Source organism: Tenebrio molitor, chromosome 2, assembly GCF_963966145.1.
Source record: "Tenebrio molitor chromosome 2, icTenMoli1.1, whole genome shotgun sequence".
Classification (NCBI taxonomy): domain Eukaryota; kingdom Metazoa; phylum Arthropoda; class Insecta; order Coleoptera; family Tenebrionidae; genus Tenebrio; species Tenebrio molitor.
Genome location: NC_091047.1, coordinates 24,020,873 through 24,048,049, shown reverse-complemented (window position 1 = coordinate 24,048,049; position 27,177 = coordinate 24,020,873). Strand labels below are relative to the sequence as shown.

At 33.9% G+C, this 27,177-nt stretch overlaps 1 protein-coding gene across 6 annotated transcripts in view; it reads left to right on the top strand.

The window, feature by feature from the left end:
• The window catches only part of LOC138123069 (multiple PDZ domain protein-like), a 336,364-nt gene that overhangs the window by 121,547 nt on the left and 187,640 nt on the right, over positions 1-27,177 (top strand). For all 6 annotated transcript variants that reach the window (XR_011156695.1, XM_069037584.1, XM_069037586.1 and 3 more), the window contains 2 exons: positions 14,784-14,957; positions 21,244-21,463. Coding sequence is in view for 5 of the 6 variants with exons in the window: in XM_069037584.1 (XP_068893685.1) it covers positions 14,784-14,957; positions 21,244-21,463 (394 nt within the window). In the remaining variant the exon portion in view is untranslated. The remainder of the gene's footprint in view (positions 1-14,783; positions 14,958-21,243; positions 21,464-27,177) is intronic.

The window sequence follows — 27,177 nt, the reverse complement described above, 5'->3', positions numbered from 1 at the left end:
AACTATGGTGGTGCAAATCGCATACATTTTGCATTAACTTTTATATGAGTTGTCATAATAACAGGTCAGTCATTTGCACCACAGTGGTTCTTTACAACGTGAACAGGTATTATTCCAATTCATTTTTGTTGTATCCATGGAAATGAGAGAAAAAAATCAAAGCCATACGTCATTTGAGGTAAAACAGACATAAAATTACTACTTGGAAATGCTGGAAATAATGAAGAAAATAATTGCAAACCTGATCACAATCGTTCAGAATTATTATGCCACTGGCTAGTAAAAGACAAATAGTCAAAAAAAATTTTAATATTTAAAATAAACGAGATCAAAGCTGCACCTTTTGAGCCCCCATATCTTCAAATCTAAAAGACATAGAATTTTTTAAATTATTTTTCTCATAATTTTCTAACATGAGTTGACGTTGCCCCATTGAATTGTTCCGCGAATTTTGGAGCATCCAGTAGACATAAAACGTAAGTTTTTCTTTTCAAATATGTTTCCAACGTATTGATTAATAAAGATCTAAATACCCAAAATAAAATATTGATTAAGTTAAATATAGCACAGCTCTTGATTATAGGTAACAATGGAGTCTAGTATTTTTGGGATTTTAGATAAACCAGATCACCCAGAAAAAGCAATTCCAGTTTCTTATATGTAGTTTCTTCATCAAAAATTATCCCTATCAGTAGTTCAACATTCAATTCTCGTTGTCTTTTATCATTTATTCTACTGTACTCGTACAGGGTCTCTATAAATGATTGTCGGGTCCAGCCAGCCATGGAAACTTGTCAAATTTTGAATGTGCCGCTTTGTTCGGCAAATAATGAATGTCACATTTTCAGGTTAGGTTGTTGGCTTTTAACCAGAGACAAGTTTCAACTGTGCTTTACTCTTGCTAACATTAATGTATTTAATATTTAATATCAACACCAACAGGGGAACAATTATTGCCCCCATCGTACCGCCACATAGTGTACAGGAATTGGTATGAGAACAAATCCAAACAGATAAATATTGAGAACACCTTGTCCCCGTATACCACAATACAATACTTGATACTGCCTTTTTGTCTGCTTTAGTGCTTTCACATTTCTTGTTTTATGCTAGGGGTAAATACGACCTAGACTGAATTGTCGAATATGGTATTGACTCCCATTTTTTCTTCCAATATAAATAACAGTGTTTTTCATAACAAATAAGTCTTACTGGTTTTTCAATAAAATCAAATGTATTCAACAACATAATTTACAACACTAAATAACGATAACAAATAGGTATTTTTTTATAAAATAGATTGAAAATGTCCCCCATTAACTTCTAAACACTTGACAATTCTTCATTTATTTTCAAAAATATTTTGCAGCATTTCTTAGTTAAGGGTACAGCAACACTGCTATCCACAGTTCCACACACCAATTTTCAAAACATGTAAAGGAGTCTCTACAAATTGGTGTGGATTCTCAGCACTCCAAATTATGAAATTGAGGTGATTTTCAAACTGATTACATTATTAAACACAACTTTGATAATCTGCAGGTTGGAGTTCTTGTACAACACTAATTTTATAAAGATGCAGTTGTAGCCTATTTTTAATGATTTTGTGACAAGTGCTTCGTGGTACACCAGATTGTCGAGATAAACAGGCTATGGATATCTGTAGTCTTTTCCATCATTTCTCTCAAATCCTCGAGTATTTCATCAGATACTGGTGGTCGTCCTAATGATTTACGCTTGCTAATTGTTCTGATTGTTAAAAATCTGTTCACAATTCGCTTAATGTGAGTTAACAATCATCTTGAATGTTGTTCAGATATTTTGCTGGAATTCATTTTTACAAACAGATAATTCCCCATTACTAAACCTTCCATTTCGAAAGTAAAAAACAACAATGAACGTGTTCTGTTCAACAGAATAAACCATTGTAAAGAAATTAAAGCTAAAATAAAACATTAAAGCATAACCTCACAAATTTTGCCAGTGTATTTACTTCTAAAAGCGGACGTACTTGCAATTTTTATTGAAAAATACAGATTTGTGGTGTATATTAACTGTGATTAACTGCGATAAAACGAATATAAGGAACCAAAACTCGACTGACAAGCGCAATTCACTAATGTCAGAAGTGACCGTGAAAACGAACTACATAGAATTTGGCATCGGTTTCAAAAAAGCGGAACAGTGAATTTTTTTTCCAAGGCTGGCTTGACCAGACAATCATTTATAGAGACCCTGTATAAGTTTTGCTATATTGAACCAACACGTTCTTCCAAAACTTCAACATCACAGAATGCCTCATGAAACTTTTGAATTTATTCTTTTTGGATAAATCCATTCCTAAGCTAGATAGTTTAAATTTGATTGTATCATTTTTATTATATTAAATAACGAACAAGAAAATGAGGTTGGTTTCAAAAGGTGCGTTATCGGCAACTAGTAGCGGCGGCTTTGGTGAAGACTGAGGAATTCTAGTAATTTCTGTAAATCAGATTGTACCACAATCAAGTGTAATATTTTGCAATGCACAAATAATTCTCCAGCGATTCAAACAATTTTTCGTTTGTGCTGTAGCGATAGAACTATCTTAAGAATTGTTGTTTACTATTTCGTTTAGCGTAAGTAGCAGGTACTTCTAGTTCTTGATACTTTAATATACGTAGATTAAAAATTGATTGTAGTTGTTGAAACGGATGAAGATAGTAGTAATTAGTTGTACGGACAGTACACTAATTTTCATAATTGATGTCCAACCAGAGACAAATTGAAATTTTTATTATAATTGATGGATTTCATAAAGATCTCCTCCCGATATCCGAATTTAGTAATAGGAAACGCTTCCTTCCCGACCTAACTTTTCTGGGGTACAAAATCTAATATCCGAGAGCTAAAAACCCTCAATCTGTAATCCCTTTCAATCCTACCGGTTCTGTTTTCTACGTGGATGGACACCTTCATTGATCCACCTACACATGCTGATATTGTTGACGCTTCATTGCGGCTAACGCGATTAGTACTGTCTCTCAACTGGGAACCTGTTCCATCCAAGTTTGTAATCTTGAAGTCCCTTCAAATCTGTTAATTATCGTCGTGCTGATGTAATAAGCTTTAATTATACGTTATTGATATCGGCAAACATATTGAAGTGCAAATTGCCGCGGGGCATATCTAACGTACACGACAGAGAGCGTCGGGGGATTTGCAAATGTCAGAATATCATGTTTCGACTGTGTTGGCGAGAAAATTGCCTCCAGAGATAATTTTTGATAACAACATCGTCAGTTTCTTGTTCATTCACAGAAAATGTGATCTCACAAGTATGTTTTAATTTTGATTGGAACTTAAAAAAAACCTACCAAAGTAGCAACAGTTTTTATTAAATAAAATTAAATAATTTCATTCTATCGGGCGTTCAAATGAAATCCTGGGCTGAGTAGGCGTTGGAAAAATTAAACCGTGTAAAGTTTGAATTTCCCGCCGTTCTTTCACGAATGATATTTGTTTATGTTTAATCGGGACATAATTGAACATGTTCGTTTTCAGCAAAGGGTGGCCTTAGATATTTGCTTCGAGAATAGGAATCGTTACGTTATTCTATTTTTGATGTAAAACATTGCAAAGAAAGAAAAAAAGAAAAAATTTTTGGCTCTAAATTTTAGGTTAGCTGTCAACATGCTCCAATTAATCTACATTCTACGCTTTAAAAAAGCACAATAATTGACGGTTTCCAACGCCTTCCCAGCCCAGGATTTCATTTGAACGCGCGATAGCTCTTATTAAATACAGGGTGTTTATAAATGTCTGTGATCGCGGTTTGCCATGAAATTAGATTCATACAAATGGTAACCAGTACTATAATAAATTTGAGGTTAAGTGTAATCTGACAACAAATGTCAGTGCAAAATGTCAATGCCATCAATGTTTTACCCTTTTACCAATAAAGTGATAGCAGTAGTATAAGTGGTACGTAAACGTGAAATAGACTTATCCATTTCAGGCAGATTTGATTTCAGTCAAGTCTGTCTTAAACCAGGATGATAGCACCCTAGAAGAACTTAGGGTTACCAGATGAACATACGAATGGTCAGAAAAGCAAACGAGAGCAGAGGAGCAGATCAGTGGATTTAGACTGAAGTGCCAATCTCCGCAAAGAAATGTTTGGATTATCTTCAATTCTTTCGCGGATATCTTCCACAATGTCTTGAGCAACTGGTGACCTACCTGAAGACTTGCGGAATTGATCGAGACAAGGTTCGACAGAGTATGCCCAGACACCATCGTTATCTATACTGTTCCTAAAATAAGCCTCTAAAATGAATTTATTTTGTTCGAATTCCATCTTTCACAATCTGTCTACTTGACGTATAATTATTTTGACGCGCATTGCTAGTCAAGTTCACGATTTTGTAGAGAATTAGCTTTTTTCAAAGGCAACGTGATAACAGACATTTATAAACACCCTGTAGTTTATTGCTTTCAACTGTCATAAATTCTCATTTTTCTCCTTTGTAAACTGCCTCTTAACTGCTCTAAAGCAAAAAATAGCAGATAACCAACCGTTGCCCTAGACAACACATTCAAAGTGACATTTCTTGAAAAATTTGTCAAAACTGTCAAAAGCAAATGCGAAATCATTTTTAATAGATTTGGAAGCTTTGGGGACGTCGTTTCAAACAATAAAAGTTTGTATGCAACTCGTTTTTGTGCAAACTGGGCTTTTCTAATTGCCCTCGAGGCCTTAAAATCCTGGCTACGCTCGTATTTCAATCTGGCCTCTCGGGCAATTAGAAAAGCCCAATTTACACAGAACCTCATTGCATAAATAACTATTATTTAATATCATTATCAATTTAAGAGGAAATAAAAACGTAGGTTGACAATATTTTCGGAAAAATTATTTTTAAACACGATTAAAATTTAATTGAATTTTTTTTCACATTTTGCTTTAAAAAAATTTACGTTAGTTTCTTTTTTGCAAAATTGCCTTTACAAAAAGTGTTCTCAGAAGGCTACTTTTGTCGTGAAAAAGAGAACTTTTTTTATATCGGGTGTTTTTTTAAATTTCACCTCGTAGTAAGCGTTGAAGAGTCGATGTGAACGCACCACTGGTGTAAAACGTCAGATTTAAACAGCTGATCGGTGATCCGTAACCCGTATAGTGCATTCACAATCGACTCTTCAACGCCTACTATGAAGTGAAATTTAAAAATAACACCCGATATTTTTACAAAGGAAAAACAATGTGAAGTTAGGTGACGGTTCTACAATACTTTGTAGCTTGATAGCTTGTATGTTGTATGTTGGTCTTTAATCGTGGAATAGCAAAATTATCGCGTCGTATCAGATCTGAATCTCATTGAACATTTATAGTGTAATTAATTAATTTATTATATTCGAAAAAACCGCATCTTGTTAGTTTGTTTACTGATGGGCAACAATTTTTAATTAATTTAATTTTAACTCTTTTATTGTTCTAACGGGTGACTATTAAAATTTTCACTTAGGGTTGGCTATGGATCAGTCTTTGTTTTCCGTTGCACCTTAGACACTGACAAGTTTGACGTTTCAAAACTATGTTTCAATTGTACTGACTGACATTTGTCGTTCGTTCTTGCGTGTGTCTAAAGTAACAGAAAAAATAAAAACTCATTGAAAGCCAACTCCAAGTGAAAATTTTAATAGTCACCCGTTATAAAGACCTGTTGGTCATTTTCAACACGATATTCTGGAATTTCCATAATATTTAAATACATATACGAGGGTTGTTTATCGACGAATGCGGAAGATATTTTCGTCGGACATTTCCTGTCCCTGACTGTTTTACAAATTACAGTTTCCAACTCCATTTCTATTATCCTGGCCCGAAACACTTGTTAACGGAGACGCATTTCTGTGTCACCTGCAACTACACGAGTAAAACGTAACGAGGCGTTCAGTATTCAAATGGACGAAAAAAGTCGATTTTTTTTCATCAAAAACTAGGAGAGGTCATCCTTCAGGAACGTCACGGTGTTCAGATTTTCTTCGCACGAAAAGAGTTGACAAACGACCTCGTAAAAAATGTTTCAGATTGTCGAGATTTTATTGACCGTAATTTTATATATTTTGTATGTTCGAATCCTTACACGGTAGAAATGTTTTCTTTTTTATGGAATAACTACAGAACATCGGCTGCAGCATGCCCACTCCTTTCGTCGACTTTTTTCCAAGTTGTTTATTTTTAGTGTGAGCGACGTACTCTCTTTAAAAACAATGCTTGAAAAACTTTTGGAAAAATATTAATTTTGATTCTAAATTTATCATACTCAGCAAGAGTAAGAAATCTATTGCCAAATGCAACTACTAACAGGAGAAGTGCGAATTTGGGTAGAACCATCATCTGAAATGTTTAATCTGCAACGGACTTCTATTTCGGCAAATAATTCTCAATTTTTTTCCCTTCATCCAAAAGGTTGATTACATATCTTTAAATTATTCGAGGCGTGTTGGGTATACGAGTACATGGAAGCGTAGCAAACTGCAGAATCTATATCCTGGCGATAAAATTATAACGATCAAGATCCCTCTATATTTATAGAAAAAAAGTACTTTTAGAATATTTACGAGTTATATTTTTCGTTCAAATATGACATCACTTTTTACAAACGATATATACTTTTATACAGGCTGCTATCGAAATGTGTGTACAGCAAATTGTGATTTGTTCGGAGATCCCAAGAAGAACCGTTTTTGAAGTGGAAAGTGGTTGTATTTAAAGTTCGTAAGGATCGGAAAGTTACGTGAAACACCTTGTATTGCTCTTTTCAATATAATGTAAAGCAAGCTATTGAATTCTTGCACGCACGTATTGCATTATTAAGCCCCTTCCAGTATGCATCTTGCTTTGGCATGTGCGATTAGAGCAAGACGCGAGGAGTTATTACATTAGCGACGTAAAATTTTGTTAGCTTAAAAAATTAAAAATACAATAACGAGAAACTTTGGCGTTCAAAATAACCATCCCAGTCTAGAGACTTAGGGGGTCATTCACGAAACTCGGTAAGGCTCGATAAGGCGTTGCAAATTCAAAACTATGGCAACCGACATTGTTGAAGTATTGTATTTGCCGTTTCGTTAACGATTTGCAAATTTGCAAAGTTTCGTGAATCTCCCCCTTAATAAACAAAATTATTTTCATCAAATTCTCAATTTTCAGATACAAATTAATATTTTGTGTCATATGACACATGTAAGTATGTAATATTTTGCAAGATCTGGGCAATATTTACATACATATAGTCAAACATAAAATACATCACCTGTTGCTTTAGGTTGGTAAAATTTAAAAAACCCTATAATTTGTTTCAAAATCAAAAATCCACCAACACTGCATTCTACCTCGAAAATACAACCGACAACGTCGCCAACTTTTGTTTTTAGTGTGTTTGGAAGTGTCAGAAAAACGTGGGGTTATGAAATAAAACTGTTGACAGTCGTTTTGGTCGTAGTTCATCGTGTTTTTTAAATTCTTCGAAGCATTTAATGAGCGATCGCTTTAATTTAGCTGTTAAAAGATTCCTTGTTTTTCGAGGCATTTTTATAATTTGATATTTGTGACAAACTGAAGGTCAAATTTTGGCGGAGGATTGGACCAACCCAAAAAAATGAAACTTATTCTAGGGATTTCTTTTTTTCTGCCAACATAATTCAACAGGTGGTGGATTTTTGATTTTGAAACAGATTATAGGTGGTTATTTTTTCGAACTATAAATTATGACATTTATTTGATTCAAAATAAAATTCAATTGCTTTGAATTTCGTTCAAGTTATTTTATTATTGGTCAGCAGGTTTCATTTATTTATTAATTCTTATTATTTATACTTAAACATGCTCAGAATAGAATTCACAAGAACCTTCGATAAATTTGAGTAATTTGACACTTAATAAACACTTAACCACAAAATTACAATTCTCACCAAATTTTACACTAGACAGCGTTGTCGATGGTAATTATCCAGGAAATGCGACGTTGTTGGTTTTTTAAATTTTTGAATGGCCTTTAGTTACATTTAGTTTTAGCAAATAAAGCAATAAATCAAGTACCTAATTTAAATTTTATTTTGTGTTCACTCCCACACGTTCATACGACTAAACAGTGCGAAAAAAGCGAAAGGAATTTTTTGGTGGTTTTCGCTGGTAACGTTAATAAATTAGACATTTCAGAATAATAGCGTCACCTCCATTTACGCTAGTTTAGTTGTATGTACATTACCTCTCTTAATCTGCATCAAGAGACCATTTAACAAATTGGTGTTATTGTTGTTCTTATTTATTACAAGTTTGGTTACAACCTGAAACACGTCTAAGCCGTACGTGGTTCGGATCTAATCTTGTCGACTATAATGTTTGTCAAAACATAAAGCGAGATACTCTAGCATCTATTTCCGGTAACCTGGCGCTAATGCAACGCTTTCATTCCACGTTCCGGGCAAATTTGTTCTACAACCAATTTGCGTGACACTATAATCTCCTCTTTATCCCTGATTTCTGATGATTTAGATAATGCTCCGCGTAAAAGTGTCTTGACCTTTATGTGTTCGTGTTGTTAAACAGAACAGACTTGTAATCGAATAAAAGGAAGTTAGTACCTGTTGCAGGGCATGATAATCCCGGCGCATCCACCATTTGTCTAGTTCTTTTCTGACAATGCGATCAGTACCTAATTGCATTTTAAATGGACTAATAATGTTGTTTAAAATTCAACCAGCAAATAAAGGGAGTTATGGGACATGTGTACAGCAGCGGAAACATGATGATAATAAGAAAAAATCACGGCCAATTAAAATGAGGATAAATTATCTCCTAAAATATTATAGATAGACAATACTAATGAAAAGATACTACAAGGTCATTATAAATGATTGTACTATGGTAGTAGGCGTTGGTGGCTAAATTGAATGTGCCGCAAGCTTGATAACATGAGTGAGACTAGCATCGCCGATAGGTGGCGCTACTGGCGGTAGTGGAAATCTGTCTACTAGTTTGTCTAACGTTGCGAAGTAGGCGGCACATCCAAAATTTGTCTGGGTTTTCAACGCCAACTGCGATGGGACAATCATTTATAATGACCCTGTATTAATCAGGCTTTATTGGAAATTGAAATGAGTTTTAACTGGACTTGGAATCTCTTCCCACAGGCTAGACAATTAATTACTTTCACCTTGTATTTATTGTACTTGATTGTATAAATTACGACTGCAGTAAATTCACCACGTCCTAATTGCCATTCATAAACATGCTTGCTTAATAGCATTTTTCAGAAGTACTAAAAGTTAAATTAATTTTTTTAAACGTCTGTGACTGAAAGATATCTGACTCGTTACGTCGTGTGAATATCATATCTACTAAACAATGTAATTTTCATTTTATGAACTCTTCACCTTATTATACACACACATATCGATTTATTATATAAATTTACAAATGGTGTAGTGTACATTTTTTATTATTATATTTAACCAAACCACATTAAACTCCTATTTGCTTTATCTAAATTGATGATCTTTTCGGAGACATCTGAAAGCGAGTTTTTTTCGTCTTAAGTACAATTTATTGCATGAAAGTTCTAAACGATGGTTTGAAGAAAAATAATAGCTGTTGGGAAACTTCTTACATTGTCTCCCACTCTTCATTACTACATTTTACTGTCGACATTTTTTAACTTTAAATTAAAAAAGACCATTAGAAACTCCAGATAGGAATCTTAACTCTCATCGCACGCAATTGTGGTAAGCACGCTTGAATACGACGAAAAATGGAGCATTCATTAAACGTAAAGAAACCCAAATAGATTGAATATCTGTCACCACGTCTTGGATAGATGCTTATCAAATACTGAAATTATAAGAATACTATCCCTCCGCCATCCGGCGGCACGGCAATTTTGCCGGAGTACATACACTATTACGGATATTACTATCAAGTAATAATGTTTAATGGAAATACTGGAGAATAAAAAATTGTAACAATTCGTAAGAAAATGCATTGTACCAGTATAAATGAACATCTATACTGATACTACGTATTCTTCTATAAAAACACATCTTAACTTAAGGCTGTTGCCTAGTGGTTGGCCAAGCAATGGTAAAGCGCGCTAAACGGATTCTAATTATTTTTCCACAGTTTTATGTTTGAAGCTATGGTGACTATATTTTTTGTTAAACATTAACGTATCTCACCGGGCTACTGTCTCAGTTTTTTGAAAAATCGCTTCATTCTTTTTAAAAAAATTAATAACGTTTTTCAGTAATTCTAATTATTTTTGCTCAATTTTTTATTTAGAGACTATTTAAAAAGTGCATTGGATTCAGAAGAACGTATCTCATGGGGCTACTGTCTCAGTTTTTGGAAAAACAAATTAGATTGGAAGCAAAAAAATAAACAAAAGCCTCAACAAAACACGTAAAATTCGGTTATTAGGCAGTCCACTATACTTCTCAACTACCTGCAGCCCCTGGAGGTCGTAAACTCGGGTTGTCATAATCACTACTTAACGTCCGCAATGCAACTTTTGTTGGGAAGATACTTGCACTGGGCTCACGGGAACACCCTCGGGGCAGGCCCGGCGTGCCGCGATGGTCAACTTATGAATCCCATTTTTAAAATATACCTGAAAGGAGATGGCCGGATTGCCGCGGTGCGGTATCATAACCTTTTTATCTTTTTAACAAAGTAAACCAATCACTAATTCTAATAATAGCGAGTAATTAAAATACCTAATACCTGCATATAACACTTTTTTTAATCGAGCACCAATTATACAGGTGTCCAAAAAAAAAGACGAGTCCATAGCTCCCTTATTTATCGGACGATTTTAATTATCTATACACCAAATTAATTTGTTGTGAGTAGGCTACAAAATGGCCTACTAAATTCACGTAAAGCCCTAACGACTTCAGGGTTAAACTGTCAAACATTTTTTGTCTTTTTCACTTTTCAATATCAAATTTGATGTATAAAAATAAAACAGCCCGTTAGGTGTTGCTTAGTGACACTTTCCGGCTCTGATATTGTTATTATAATTTACTTACCGGACTCAAATTGATGATGCAATTGAACATCTACCGGATAGTATGAAATAAAAATTTAAACTATGTACCGGGTGTCCCATCACTTATGACAAGCACGAAAATGACTTTAAAACTAAATTATATTTATACGAAAGTATTATAGATGCATAAATACTGTTCACCGGCACAAAAATTGGGTATTACTTTTTTGTTAAAATTAATTACCTAGGTACAGCAGTCAAAAAACTATCACTTTAAAAATTAAATTTTGTTCGATGCAGTTCAAATTTGATACACGTTATGAAACCATAATACATAGAGAAATAAAATCCGTGATTAGAATTTAATGAAAATGTTTTGATGTAAAGATATTTGGTTTATTTAATTTGGGGCGTTTTACTTTATGAAAATGGATTGAAAAAAATTAAATTAAGAAACTTAAGTTAAAATAGGTATAATTATTATTAACCTAAAAACTATATAATCTCAGAATGTGACACTCAAAATGCAATCACAAAACGGAAAATATTTATCCCAATTATACATTCATAAAGTTTTCTGTTCCCATCCATTCCAATATCGAACCCGGTATCGGTCGTTTGGGCCAAACTACCTGCGTCTAGTAAAGTCGAGTAAACGGCCAAGCTGTAGGTAATTAGTTGTTCTCAGTAACGATTGAATATAGAATATTAAAACCCCTACTAATTTATACAGAAACTATAATTTTTTCCAATAAATGTCTAAATGATTCTGACAGAGTTCTAAGTATTTTTCTGCAATTGGAGAAAAGTTGTAAGTATGTATTATCCGATAACAGGTTTTTTTTAATGGAAATGATTTTTACGTACAGGTAATGAAAACGGGCGCTATTGTAATCCTACCTTTCTTACGCTAAATAATCCCTAGAATTAGGAAAATAAGATTCAATCTCTGAACTCTGAAGTTATGGTCCAATTTTTACCCTTTTGGGATGACGTCACGATTTCCTTTCTCGCTTTCTCTTTATTGAAATAACAGGAACAAACAAAAAAATGCGATGCGTTTATTTATTATTGATTACTTGTGGTTATTTTATGCTCTTGTCAATTTGACATTTTTTTATTTTTCACTTATTAGTTATTACATTGATTACAATCGTAAACTTTCGAAGCAATTGTCAACAAAATTGAAATTTGATAGTTATTTTTGATCAATCCAAATTTATTTCTGATCCTAGAGTCCAATTATTACCCATTTGCGATGACGTCATTATTTAGTAACTTCACGTATGTTTGAGCTAGGATCAGAAACTAATTTGAATTGATCATAATCATAAATAACTATAAGGTTAGGTATTAAAACGATTGTAGTCGCAAGCCATACCCATGTTATGAAATTTTCTGACAACTGCTTCGAAAGATTATGTTTGTAATCAATGTAATAAGTGAAAGAAATTAAAAATTGTCAAATTGACAGGAACATAAAATAACCACAAAGTAACCAACAATAAATAAACATACTACATATTCCGGACAAAAAATGTTGTCCACCTTTTTCCTATCATTTCACAAAAATTTGGTGTAGTTTAAGCTTTATTGTCATTATGATTGACGTTTGCAAATTAAAATTTGAAATTTATTACTGTCACCCATAAAAACATACATTATAGACATAATTTGATTGACACATGTCAACATGTGAAGCGAGGTTATTCGTTCCTAAAGGTCGCTTTATAGCATATGTGAGTGGAATGACAGTGGACGAAATTTTTTGTCCGCCATTGCACCGCTATTTTGTTTTTTACCCTTTCTGTCGTTTCAATAGAGAGAAAGCGAGGAAGGAAATCGTGACGTCATCGCAAATGGGTAAAAACTGGACTCTAATAACTATTTTTGCGTTAAAATTTGATTAATAGTGTCAGTTGTTTGACGTTTATTAGCTATACTCAATTTCATATAAATGTGCATCTAAGCAAGCCATGAAAATCTGATTTTCTGTTGGTAGTAAAGCTAAAGCTAGTGACTTTAACTTTCAAAGTTGCTTGCTCTGCGCGAACCCGATTTGACTAATTTTTTAGTTTTTGTCCATTTTAACATTGCTGATTTCAAAAGCAATGTTACGTCTTTTTACTGATTAAATTAAGGTAATTCTTATTTGTTTTTGTCTTTGTATTTTTACCAAGTAAAGATTTATTGGACATGACCTTCATAAATGTGACTTTTGTAATGTAACTAAATTAAAGGTGCTTTTACAAATGCACAGCTCACTTGATGAACATTTATATGAAATCAATTATAAAGATAGCAGAGATACGAAAAATCTGACACTGTCAAAGTCATAGCCTTTACATTTGTATTAATCATTGTCTGTTATTTTCTTCAAAAGAATTTTCTGCAAGTAAGAGATTCAACCACTAAAGTGCACAGATAAATACATCCAAACTACAAGAAATAAGAAAATCTAAAATTTGCCAACAAATTTGTTCACAATACGAAGATTTAATGCTCTTGTAAAATGCTAATTTTATGACTGACGGGTCTCGAGAGGGTACCTGCTGCAGTGTTTGACCGATCCAAGAATTCTGAATACTTCTGCAACTTGAACTACACCTCACCCAAAAGTTTTATTACTGTGCAACAGCCTTAAATAAAATACGAAGTAAAAGAAATTGTCTAGGCAAGGACAGTATTTTAATTTTTAATAGGAAATGGTGCTCAACTAGATAATAAGATCATTTCTCTCCCTGAACGTAATACTATTCAAGCACCCAGTTTAATTTAAGTAAGAAGTTGATAGTTAAATTATTTGAGAGAACAGATTAATTTGTCAATTAATTAATTAAATACAACTTTTTACTACTATTGACGAAGTTTCCCGGCGCATCCACCATATTCGTAAATTTTGCGTGATTGAACGCTATTTGCTTTTTACCACGTCTGTTTCCAAGACAGTAAAATTGCTAACGATAAACTCGACGGTAAAATATTTTGGCATTCTAGAACGGTAAGTAAATCTATTCAAAATTAACCAATTACATATTATAATAATTTTTATGTAACAATTAATAACTTATTTGGGTAAACCAGTTAAACGGTGCAGCCCTAGTTAAGTTAATAAGCCCAAACCCACTTTTAGTTCTGCAGCATGACCACCTCTTTCGCAACATTTTTAAGCTTACCGATATGAGTAACAGAAAAAGCAGATATTCTTGAGAAAACTTCTTCCCTTTGCACAGCCTTTTAAAAGAGTGCGCAAGTTGTTGTTGTTTATTTTCCCAAATAAATTTGACGAAATCGATTGTACTACATTAGTCGGCGATACTAATGGGAAGAAATTCCTTACGTGCAGTTACTCGCACCGAAGAAACTTGCAAGGTGTGCACACTCCGATAATATGCGTAGCAGCATCACCTGTCATAATAAACCCCCATCTCAGTTGTCGGATTATGAAGGCTTTATTAGATCAACAGTGACGAAGGTACCCATTTAATTAGCATCATCATTCTCTCCTTCGACAAGGAAAATACAGAACCATTCCCTCGTGCATAAACTTATTTATTCACAAGGTACCGCGCACGCTTTCGACTTATCAGCGAGTGGATATTACAGCCGAGGATGACAACTCTTCTTGGAGCACCCGTCGGAGACGTCGTTGAATTTCAGATTTGTGGCTTCGTTCGGATATGTAAAATCCTTGGAGAGCGGATGATACACTTTGCGTAAGACTTATTTATGTGAATTTTTTTCTTGTTGCAGGCTTTGGGCAGTCACGCTCCAATTGTGCCGACGAAGATACTCGGTGATCCCGTCGAACTCGACAGACACCTGATCGAGAACGGTTACGCCGAAACGTCAAGCCACCATCCTCCGTCCTCTTACTCGACACCATATATTTACACCGCCAGTCAGCACTCCAATTACCAGTTGCACGTAAGCATTACCAAAATAGAAAAAATGGTTTGCCAGTTTAATTTAGAAATACAGGGTTATTCACGTAAGATGACGAGCCTGACCAGGTAAAAATGCAACCAAAAAGGCAATTAACAAAGCAATCTCGATCCCTATTATGTGCATTATCATAATGCACATAAAACATAGACAGCTTGTAACGTCAGCCAAATGAATGTCAAGTTCTGACAGAAAAATACCTATCTTAACAAGGTATGATTTAATAAGAATAATAAGCGATTAAAATCACAAAAGTAATGGGTAAGTAGGATCATATCGGTTCTGTCACCGTTCGAAAACCTTTTCAAATACTAAATATGAACGAAAAATGCAATGACAGATATACTTTTCAAATTAATAGAATACCTACTCGGATTCCTGATTTAATTTTTAAATACCAAAACACAATGAATGCTTTGTAAAGCCTATTTTGGGTTGCATTTTTACCTGGTCAGGCTCGTCATCTTACGTGAATAATGCTGTACAGGGTTATGCACCGAAGAGTTCCAGCGAAAATTTAATGTTATGCAACACAAAATACCAAAAGCTCAGATGTAAATAACCCTGTATAAATAAAAATTCGCTTTGCAGAACGTTTTGAACAATTAAAAGCCGACTAGAATAGGGCTTGCAATTTAACGAAGTGTGCTTTGGATAACATATTAATTATTCTAGGTTATAACTTATAATATAACTTCAATTTTTGTTCAGTTATAAGCATTATGTCAATATGCATTTTGACGTTTGTTGCAAAAACTGACAGATGCACATCAGTAAATTTTTAAGAACAAAGATCTTGAAAATTTCAAAGCCAACTGTGTTCTGTTTTTTATTATTTTATTTCTTTTTATATTATTAATTACACGGTAGAAAGTGGAAAAATAGTTATTTACATTAGAGACGGTAGGGGTATTTTATATCGTGAAAACTAGGTTTTAGATTAGTTGGAACGCTGTAAAATACCTACCGTATGACATTTGTATTAGACTTTTCGGCTGACCAAATGTTTTATTTTCACTTTTGTAGATTTTTATGAAACAACAAATGTCAAACTTTTTGACATACAGAGCTGTCAACCCGAGAGGTTGTATTTTCTCTGTTATGATTATTTATTAGTCAATAAAAATAAAAAACCACATTTAACGTACTGCAGGAGGCCACACCGTTGGAAGCGTTATTTTAGTAGCTAATCAACGTCTTCAACTCCCGCAAAGCTACTAAAGATGTGACAACTTATCCACCCTTCATTTGACTCGAAATAAAGACCGTTGCAATTAGCTTAGAATGTCTGCATTTTTCACTTCACTGTGCTGAGAAAATGTATTATCTCTACTACGTTTGGTTTTTATTATCATTTAATTTGTTTTATTAATCTCCATCTCGTCTCCGCATCCTATCTTGCTAAACTCAAACCGCAAAACCTACAAAACATGCTCTTACAAGTAACAAAACAAAAATGTGGGTTTGATCGTGTGATATTATGCACACCCCGCTGCCTGATGTTGCTCCACTTTCCCCTATGCATGTAGCTTTTGAATGTCCATCATCAGTCAATAAATTCGCAAATAAAAGAAGAAAACTATGCAGCTCTTATGAAATGTGGTCCCGCGGTATTACGAGTATAAAGTTCAATTTCAATTTAAAGGGCATTCAAAGTTGGACACCAACAGGGGACTCACCTGATTATAAAATTCTTTGAAGCAAAACTGTGAAAACAATTTGCTTCGATAAAGTTAGGTGAGATGTTTTGTACTGCTTTTCCATTTTCCACTTTTAACCATCTTGAAAGGGTGAGAGGCTTGGTCGGTTCGTTTAATGCGTATATTGCCGTTCGTAAACGGAAGCGCAGCCCCAAAGATGCAATTTGAATAATATGATGACAAACCAAACAATACTAATCTACATATACAGTGCATTTTTTTTAACTGTTGCCATAGGGAATTGCATGGTAAAACTTATACCCCCTGTTAACTTTTGTTCTGATGGAAATATTCAAACCATTTTTGGAACGAAGTTGGAAGATTTTTTAAACTATCGGATAGATTACAATTCAATATCCTAAACTGTCGAAAAAGTTGTGAAAAAATATTTCTAGCGCGTCGGAATAATAGTACGTCGAGCGGCCGCCAGAATAGCGTCCATGTCGGCTCAAGTAGCACCTGAGATCTGACCATCTCCACTTTTGACTTTTCTCACTTTCATTTAAAAAATAGCGAGATCTCCTGGAGGCTATGATTAAATTAGCTTGTGGAAGGCTATTCTTGCCTCTTATGCTTTTTTTTTAATGTTGCCGTAGGGAATTGCATGGTAAAAATTATACCCTCTGTTAACTTATGATCCACTGCAGATTTGGTGCAAATTTTTATTTTTGTAATAAATCATTAATAAGACTACGTAATGCATACTGTTTGAACAACGAACGACAAACAGTTTTATTTTACTAATTTTACTCTTCAAAGTTGAAATTAATGAACGTAAATAATTTGACAAAAAACGTAGTAGGCGATATGGGAACAAAAATTAGGTTTTATATTTTAATTTATTATTTATTTTGATCATAGCCTCGAGGAGATCTCGCTATTTATTTTTTAAATGAAAGTGACAAAAGTCAAAAGTGGAGATGGTCACATCTCCGGTGCTAGAGCCGACATGGACGCTATTCTGGCGGCCGCTCGACGTACTATTATTCCGGCGCGCTAGAAATATTTTTTCACAACATTTTCGACAGTTTAGGATATTGAATTGTAATCTATCCGATAGTTTAAAAAATCTTCCAACTTCGTTCCAAAAATTGTTTGAATATTTTCATCATGCAATTCCCTATGGCAACAGTTAAAAAAAATGCACTGTATACCGAAAAGCCCAAAGAAAAGTGTGAAACGTTAGAAATGCACTTAAGCATTTGTAGGGAAGGAAATGGTTTACATTTTGAACATTTAATAATAATCTAACGTTACATATGTATAGTCCATTTTTTTTATTATAGTCCGATGAGCTTAGTCCGAATCAAGAAGTCGACATGACCTGCGTCTGCTTTCGACATTTGACAGCAGTGCATGGTTCTACCAATATTTGAAAATTTATTTAGGCAACATGAGACAGATATCATAACAAATTTCAATTTTTAAGATTTTGAGTTGTGTTCTTTTGTGCTTTGTTGGTTTTTCTGCAAATTCATTCCTCCGTTTTAATTTTGTCTTTCAAAAAACCGCTCCCTTCAGAACTCTTTTGATAACTATTTACATACTTATCAACTAATAGGTCAGGTATATTAAAAATTGTTGAAAACAGCACTAAACAACCACGTTTAGACTGTCTTTCTTTCTTCCTAGATTTTGTTTCGGCAACGCCATGAATTAATTTACCCACTTACCTGTTAACTTCCAGTCTTGCAAGTTTCCGCGCAATTCCAATATTATTTTTGCAATTTACAAATTCTGTAAATGAGTCTGTCCACATGCTTTTCGTTGCCATCATACGAAGGACATTTCAAGCAAAATTAAACAAAACTATCACAAATAATGTGGTTAAAACGTAACCTAAAAATTTGACGTCGCTAATGCGATAAACGTCTAACTCGTGTCTTGCTCGAATCACACATGCTAAAGCGAGATGCATAGTGGGACACGCTTAATACAATACGTACAAGAATTCAATAATTTGTTTACATTATGTTGAAAAGAGATAGCAATATGACAGTTGTTCTGCTTTTTAATTGATACATCGGACTATAATTAAAAAATGGACTATACTCGTAAATGGTAATAAAGTTATTTTACTGTTAAAAAAGTACTTAAATTGCCTTAATGTGATATATCACATGACCACCGTTCCCAGTCCAATTTTTCTAGTTTGAAGTGAAATCCCAAAAAAGTTAGTATCGTTGGAAACTGATTCGCAAGAGAATGGCTACAGTGGCCAAGGTGATGAAGTTGCACAGTGGACTTTGTCACTATGATGTGTCCCCCACGCTATCAAAATTGTTTTCGGTATTATTCCAGTGGAGATATTTTGTTGACCCACGCTGTATATCAATTTGAAGACTAATTGCCTCACAATTTACATTATTATTTCAGTATAATAAACTAGAACTGAATATTCAAGAGATTAGTAAATGTAAATTCAAAAGAAAACAATCAGCCACTCGCACTGCAGTTAATTGGCTTCTTCATTACGGATTTGCTACATCTAATAACGAATAAATAGCTGAATTCAAATGTGCACCTTTTCTGTTCGGTTGGTATTTTGCAAAAAATACGAAACAAAAAGTTTGTTAGAAAAGAAATATTTATTCATCCTACATTGTGTTATACCGTGCGATCAACAATTATTTAGATTAAAGAAGGCATTGGATTTTGAAACGTATTTCCAAATTTAGACTTTCAGATGCTCTGGATGCACGAAAGTATTTTGGGTTGCATATACCTGTTGCAATTTAAATTTGAAAATTTTTACTGAAATTCGACCAAACAGGCAACAGTACTGTATGTAATTGAAAACACCATTACGATTCAATGATGTTCTGAAGTAAAAACCATTTTTTGTGCTAAAATTTGATACATAGTGACAATTGTTTGACGTTTATTAGCTGAGTTAGCAAAGATACTTAATTTTATTTAATTAAGGTTCTACGAGAGGCCATACCCTTGGAAAAGTTATTTAGATGAAACACACTTCACTTAAATTTTATTTCACAAGTGATCGTGTTTGGTCTGGTGGATGCTTGATTTAAGTTTTACCTGGATGAAATTTAACTTGCGGCCAGTAAATTGAAATTTTACTAATAGAAAAGTTATTAAGCTAGATATTATAAATTTGTGAACATGAAACAGCATTGGGAGAATTTAAGATACGAAATATGTGACCCTATAAAGATATGAATTGTCTCCCCTGTTAAATTTATTCCTAGCGAATCTTTATGGAATGTCTCTATCAATTCTGGAACAATATCGGGAACAGTAAAAATGAAAGGTATCGTCAGACTTATGAGAAACTCTCTTCACGTGTTACTTGCTTGTCAACAATCCATTTCCCATTAAGGGTGGCGTGGCTGCATTTTGTGTTCTGCGCCGTACCACCCCTAGTTAAATACAATCGACACTTGCGGAGCTTCCCCGACTATGAGACCTCCAAAGAACGAATTACCAATGAAAGATCTTCTTTTTACTATTTTAGAAAAGGTCATTTTGGTGAGAACGCCTTTCCCGAATCGTTAAATGCAGATCTAGAGTTAGTTTAGTAGTAATGAATTTAAAACAAATTAAAAGAAAGATGTAGAAGGGAACTTTTTTTTCTAAATGAATTCTCAAATTTCATTTTCATTTAAGTGTTACATTACATTACCACTTTTAAGGATTATTGCGCCGACAAAGATATTGAGAAACATAAAAATTTACAAGTAACAAAGGTTCTGCCTCCAGATTGCTTAATTTATTTTTTTATGATGAATTGATCAACCTTCAAAGACTTGACGCATACGGGAAGGTGGAGTAAGATCAGGCGGCGGGGTCTCCATAGTATCACACGATTCAAACTTGCATTTGATTTGTTGCGTGTAAAAGCATGTTTTGTAGATTTTGCGGTTTGAGTTTGGTAAGATATGCGGCGCCACGATAGAGCGTAATAAAAAAAAGATGATAATAAAAACTAAACGTTGTAGAGATAATACACTTTCTGAGAACAGTGAAAAGGAAAAAACAGACATCCTAAGCTTATTGCAATTGTCTTTATCTCGAGTCAAATGAAGGGTGGATAAGTTGTCACATCCATGGTAGCTTTGTGGGAATTCAATACGTTCATTACGAAGCTACCCGTGTTTGTCTATTTTGTGCATTTGAGAAATATTTTTATTATGATTAACAAATTTGATCAACGGTCAAGTTGTTGAAATTATCAAAAAATTAGACTTCTCAATTTAATTTTAATATTTATTCGGACCATCACAATACCCTAATGTAAATTTCCTCAGTATTGTTATACGGGATCATTATAAATGCTTGCCTCTTCGCAGTAGGCGTTGGTGACGTAGTTGAATGTGCCGCAAGCTTTATAACATGAGTGAGACTAGCAGCACCGCCGATAGGTAGCGCTGCTGGCGGTAGTGTAAATTTGTCTACTAGTTTATTTAACGTTGCGAAGCTAGCGGCACATCCCAAATTTGTGTGGGTTTTCAACGCCAACTGCGATGGGACAATAATTTATAATGACCCTGTATATACGCAGTAGTGCTCATATTTAATCCCACTTAACTAGATAATGTCAATTGCAGCCGATTTCTGGGGCCGTGGACGTGGTGAGGAATCCCCTACCCATCGGTAATGTGCCCACACCACCTCCCCCCATTGCAATGCCCGTCATCACCAACATGCTACCTCTCGATATGGCGCTGCACGAACCCAATTTGCCGGAGACCGAAACATATTCGGTAGAGTTGAAAAAGGATGATCTAGGACTGGGAATAACAGTGGCAGGATACGTTTGCGAGAGAGGTGGGTATGGCACGGACGCGGACGTAATGGGTCTTGTTTACGACGTGTACGAATGTTAAAGTATGGAGCGGAAATTGCTTTTTATATTAAAAATTTCACACTGCCTGGAAGTAAATGTGGTGTGTTAAAGGACTATGAAAGTCGGGACCGTTCCTCATCCGGTTGAACTTGCCCACTGTCACCATCCATCACGGTGTCGGTTTAAGTTTATTTGGGGGCAAATATGCTGAAAAGAAATTGTGCGGATTAGAGGGAATTTTTGGATTAAATCGTCGGGACCCTTGTTTGATAAGTACGGGTGGGGCGCTTTTTTAGGGTTAAGAATAGAACAATTTACAGGACGATTTAAATCGTTTCATTTGATAGGAAATACCATCCAGAATGTATTCATTGCAATGAAACCATGTGAAGTTTAAGAATGGTCAAAGATTACTTTGTTTAAGTTTTTGTTGCTGCAACGAAGGTTTTCTTACCGTAGCCTTGGAACCTGGGTAATTTCTTAAAGTTATGTAGTCCTGAATACATATTCAATTTTTTTGTTTTTGTTTTTCGCTTATGTCTCTAAAACTAAACAAGATAGCGAAATACCGGGTGATCAAGAAGGACTGTTTAAGTTGGCAGTACAATTAAGAAAAATTTTTAATTCGGTTAATTATAACACTGCAACTGGATATGTTTTGTTGGTTTATTTGACAAATATCTAATATAGGTACAGCATTAACAACGACAAGCCACCAACAACCGGAAGTTACTCCTGTTATACGATTTAAAATACGATCCAGTGTTACCAACTTAAACAGTCCTTCTTGATCACCCCGTAGTTTTAATATAAAAAATTTCGCCCTACAAAAGTGTGCTAATGGAAAAAAAATTCCCCCAAAAACATATTTTTTGGTACTCACATCTTGTTTGTTTCCATAAAAATTAATTTTGACTTTATTTTTCACTAAGATACTTAATGCGTGTTACTTATTATCTACATATAAGTATTTTGTGCTTTTTAAAGTGAACAGAAAGTTGTATGAAGATAAACTAGACACTGTACCAAAACATGTTTCTGAAAGTCATGAAATTTGATTTTTCATTTTCCATTTTTGCCATTGGAACTTTCTGACTCTCTCTTGAGCTTTCTAGATGTAAGGGGGTGATTGATTGCAATCCTTACATCTTAGCAGTTCATATTTTGTGAATGTTTATACTTTGTTGTAGACTACAAAACATTAAAAAACCAACCTACGTTTCTAAATAGAAGTCCAGCAAGGTAATAGTACTGTGGTTTCAATTTGGTTGTAGGTCGTAAAATTTTATGGTACTTTAAGTTAAAGATCTTGCGGCGCTTATAAATCCTAGTTTACCACTAGCAGGTAATATTTTAAGCAGGGTTGTATTGTACATTTGGTATATTTGCATTGTACGGCAAACGGCACGCGCCGCTTCCCAACCTTTTCAAACCCAACCATTGTGCCCGTTAATCGCTCATAATATCCAATAAAATTTTACGACCTACAACCAAATTGAAACTACAGTATATTACATTACGAGGCATGAAAGTGATACTTTGCAGACGAGGAGGGCGTGTTGAAGAATACGAGGATGCGAAGCGTCCGAGTACTTCTTCAAGCCTCCGAGCATAGACACTTTCATGCTGCTCTTTAAAAATTTAAAAATAAAATTCTATCGCATCAAGTCGGACACGGTCACCTAGGTAACGATAACCATTATAGTAAAATGACTATCTACTTGCAAAGTAAAAATGCCTCGGCAGGAAAAAATCTCAAAACTGACTAGGCTTGAAAAGTGACATTTTCAAGATCAAACTGAGTCTTGAAATGACCCGCTTTCTTGACGATTTCATGAAAACTAGTTTCTTAGTTAATGTATTATTTTCAAAGAGAATTCAAATATTTGTCTACTTTAAACAGGATTTTTTTTTAAAGATATTGCACCATAAACGATAGGTACTCATCAGAATTTTTTATCAATTCACGAAAAACGTGAACTTGGTTATCTTGAAATTTCAACTAAAAAAATTTTAGTGTTAAGATAAGTTTTTAACATGACGAAGGTCCAAATCGCCCAACCCGTATCAACATTTAGTAACACTTAATTTATGGTAGAAATTTTTTGTACAAGGATTGAAAAGTTGGTTTCAGCTTATTGGAAAGCCATGGGGAATTTACTCGAAATAGGCAAAGAAATAAAGTTGTGTGTGGCCTGGCTTTTGCTAAGTTTCTTATTCTCTTCAGTATTGTTATTAAAACCTAGTTATCTTAATATTGTGTAATCAGAATAAAGACAAAAGCGTAAAACGTGAAAAGACTTCTTTGTTTTTTACCATATATTAGTGCGAGTGTGAAGTCTGTAACTAATTCCACAAAATGTAAATTGTTGATTTTTTTAATCTTCGGAGAGGTCAATCTTATTTTTAAAAGTGTATCTTTTCAGATCATTGTCACTTCTCGATTGTTTTTTGTTTTCACACTATGTCACATCATAGAATTTTTTTTTAATGCCACGCTAGTCGTATTTGTATAAAACTTTGGAATTCCCAATTTATTGGCGAACTAAAGTACTAAAAATGCATTTCAGTAATCACAACTCCTATATTTGTTAATGTTTAACGTAAACCTACCGCATCTTTTGTTTTATCGAAAAATTTGTCTTAGATTGACTGATCCGCATATGCATACTTGCTATGCACAGTCGTTTTATTTGTTGCCTACCTCTCGAAAAATCTATTATTAATTAATTAATACTTCATCTTCAATTCCATTTTACCACATTTCTGGGAAAATTGTTGTTTACAATGAATGTCCGTAAATTTTGCCGAAATCGAAAAGTTTGGTTTCTAGGTTGACAACAGCACATCGTTGACGTTTCTTTGACATTTCCGCGAAAAATATGCTTCCAGTGGCATCGCGTTTGACAATAAAGCTGGTAAATTACCCATTATTTCGAATCTAAATTGTTGCTCTTGTTAATTTTATAAATTTTCTCCATTGTCAGATAATACCGGGTGATCAAGAAGGACTGTTTAAGTTGGCAGTACAGTTAAGAAATTTTTTTAATTCAGTTATTTGTAACACTGCAACCTGCAACTGGATATGTTTTGTTGGTTCATTTGACAAATATCTGATATATATGCCATTCACGATGTTTTGGCATAAGGGGAGGCTATGATTTCATTTTTTAAAGTTGGATACATGTTTGATTTCTGTCATCTCTGCTGTCACTAAAGTGCCTGACATGCGGACCTATCAAAATGAACGTAACATGTTGCCGAATTTACCGTAATCATAATTAAGCGACATTAAAACGTATTGGTGGTGTATATTAGACTGCAGAACATATTTTCAGTAAGTTACAGTGAAGTCGAGTTCTTTTTATGTATAAATTGAATCGTAGGTGAGTACAAGATAAATATGTAGCACGGATAGTGAAGGAAGAAACAACGATCCAATTGAAGTGGCATAAGGGTTTTGTAAGACCTATTATAACTTCGCCATAGAATTGTGAATGAGTGGCTTGAGTCTATTTTGAAATGTACTTCTGAAATTTGCCAACAGTTTTGTAGATATTGTGAGGAACTTATTTCGGAAGATTGGGCAAAATTAATGGGAAATCTTTCATTTGAAAACGTTCTTCCTTTAATAATAATTTCATTAGGAGAATCTGACTCGAAATTTGATTGGGATTTTCATGCAGGTAATGATGATTCAGAATTTTCTAATGAAATTATGGAAGTTGAATAGTTTTGTTCTTTTTTGTCATGGACGATGGGTGTGTAAATATTTTGCAGAAAGATTCGAATAATGTAAGGCTTAATAAGTAGGTACAAGATTTTATACAATCTAGTTCTAGGAACGTTTTGGTTAACATGAAAAATTCATTGAGAAGTTACTAATTGGTTGGTTAAGATACTGTATAAATAGGTTATCTAAGTGGTGCATAAATTGACAGGAGTCACTTTGTCTTTTGGTCCCGGCCCTTACTATTCTGTAGTCTGTTCAAGTCAGTTTCCTGATTTGTTAAAATAGATTAAAAATGTGTGAGTATTGTTCTATTGTAAACTAGTAAAACTGACAACAATGCACTAGACAATGACGCAGTTTATAACCTCAAACTTAGAAAAACATAACCTAATTCAACAGACAGCTTTACTGCCAACTTAAATGCACTTTTTCCATGGCCTCCCCTTATGCCAAAACATCGTGAATGGTATATAGGTATAGCATTAACAACGACAAGCCACTAACAACCGGAAGTTACTCCTGTTATACGATTTAAAATACGATCCAGTGTTACCAACTTAAACATTCCTTCTTGATCACCCCGTATAATGCACAATAATTATAATTCCAACGTCTAAAATTCATGAGCTATGATTTATTACAACGCCCATGCATTGAACGATTATTATTTGCATAGAATTCCGCTACGACATGACATAATTTGCAACGTCTGTTCTGATTTGTTTTCTTTTTTATTACTTTGTATATACATACACTGCGTTTTTTATTTCGCTGAACATACAATGTAAAATGGCTATGTTCAGTTCTAAAATGGACAAGTCAATTCATTTGAAATAGGCAACCAAACTTACAGACCATGAATCCTATGTTCAGTAAAATAAAAAACTCACGGTATAATATACATAAACATGTGCTTATAGTAATAGTGAAAAAAACTAAACAGCATCCAACTATCAAATATATGCCGTAACGTGTTTCACTGTGGCGTTATGCAAGTAACTGCACCGAAGTAGCCGAACGATAAAAGTGCATCGAAAACCATTGAAGTTGTCTCGTGATTTAAATTTGTGTTTTGATGATTGTTTTTTTAATATAATTGAAAACAGTGTAGAAAAATATTCAATCCATAAGTGTCTTTCTTTCACTTTTTTCACGTCCCATTGGTGCAAAAATACTGTGTTGCAATCAATACTCTCACAACCCTCTCTGGAATAACTTCAAAAAATAAAATTTATACCACACAAAGGATTTCTTCTCTTATTTACTTTTATTCACACTTTTTATTAGTATACCGGAAAATCAGGAAAAAATCAAATTTTTATTTATGGCAGTTATTTCTTAATCATTTTGAATGAATCTACTTAGACAATAATTTTCTTGTATAATTTGCAAGAACAAAATCGTATCTTTAATTAACTGCTTTTTATATCACATTTCTGCAAAATGGCGAATAATTTTATTATCATTTTTGGTTGTTCAAGTGAAGTTAGTTACCTTATTGTTTTGTGATGTGCATAATTTGTTGTCTTCGAGAAGTTTGATCTAGTTCCGACTTCAATCAATCTAGATCTACATTCATCAATTGGTAACACCTTGATTTTTTCAGACAAGAAAATACCTCCATACATTCATACCTTCATACACTCTGTATTGTTATAATATAAATTAAATAAAAATGAACTGTATGAAGAATCAAATTCATAAATCCATTAAAGAATTCGTTAAGAACGACGTTGCTTTCATTCTCTGCTAATTGTATCAATGCAGGAATTTGACAAGTTTAATTCGATCTTATTCAGACGACGAAGTTCATCAAATTTATTTAATTAATTCGAAGAAAATTAATTTACAAGAAGGAAATTCGGATTGTCGGGTTGTTCTTTCGGTTATTGCTCAGTTTGAAAATTTAATCAGATCAGATAGCAATTTGTTTTTACTGTTGTAACTTGATGTCCCCGACCT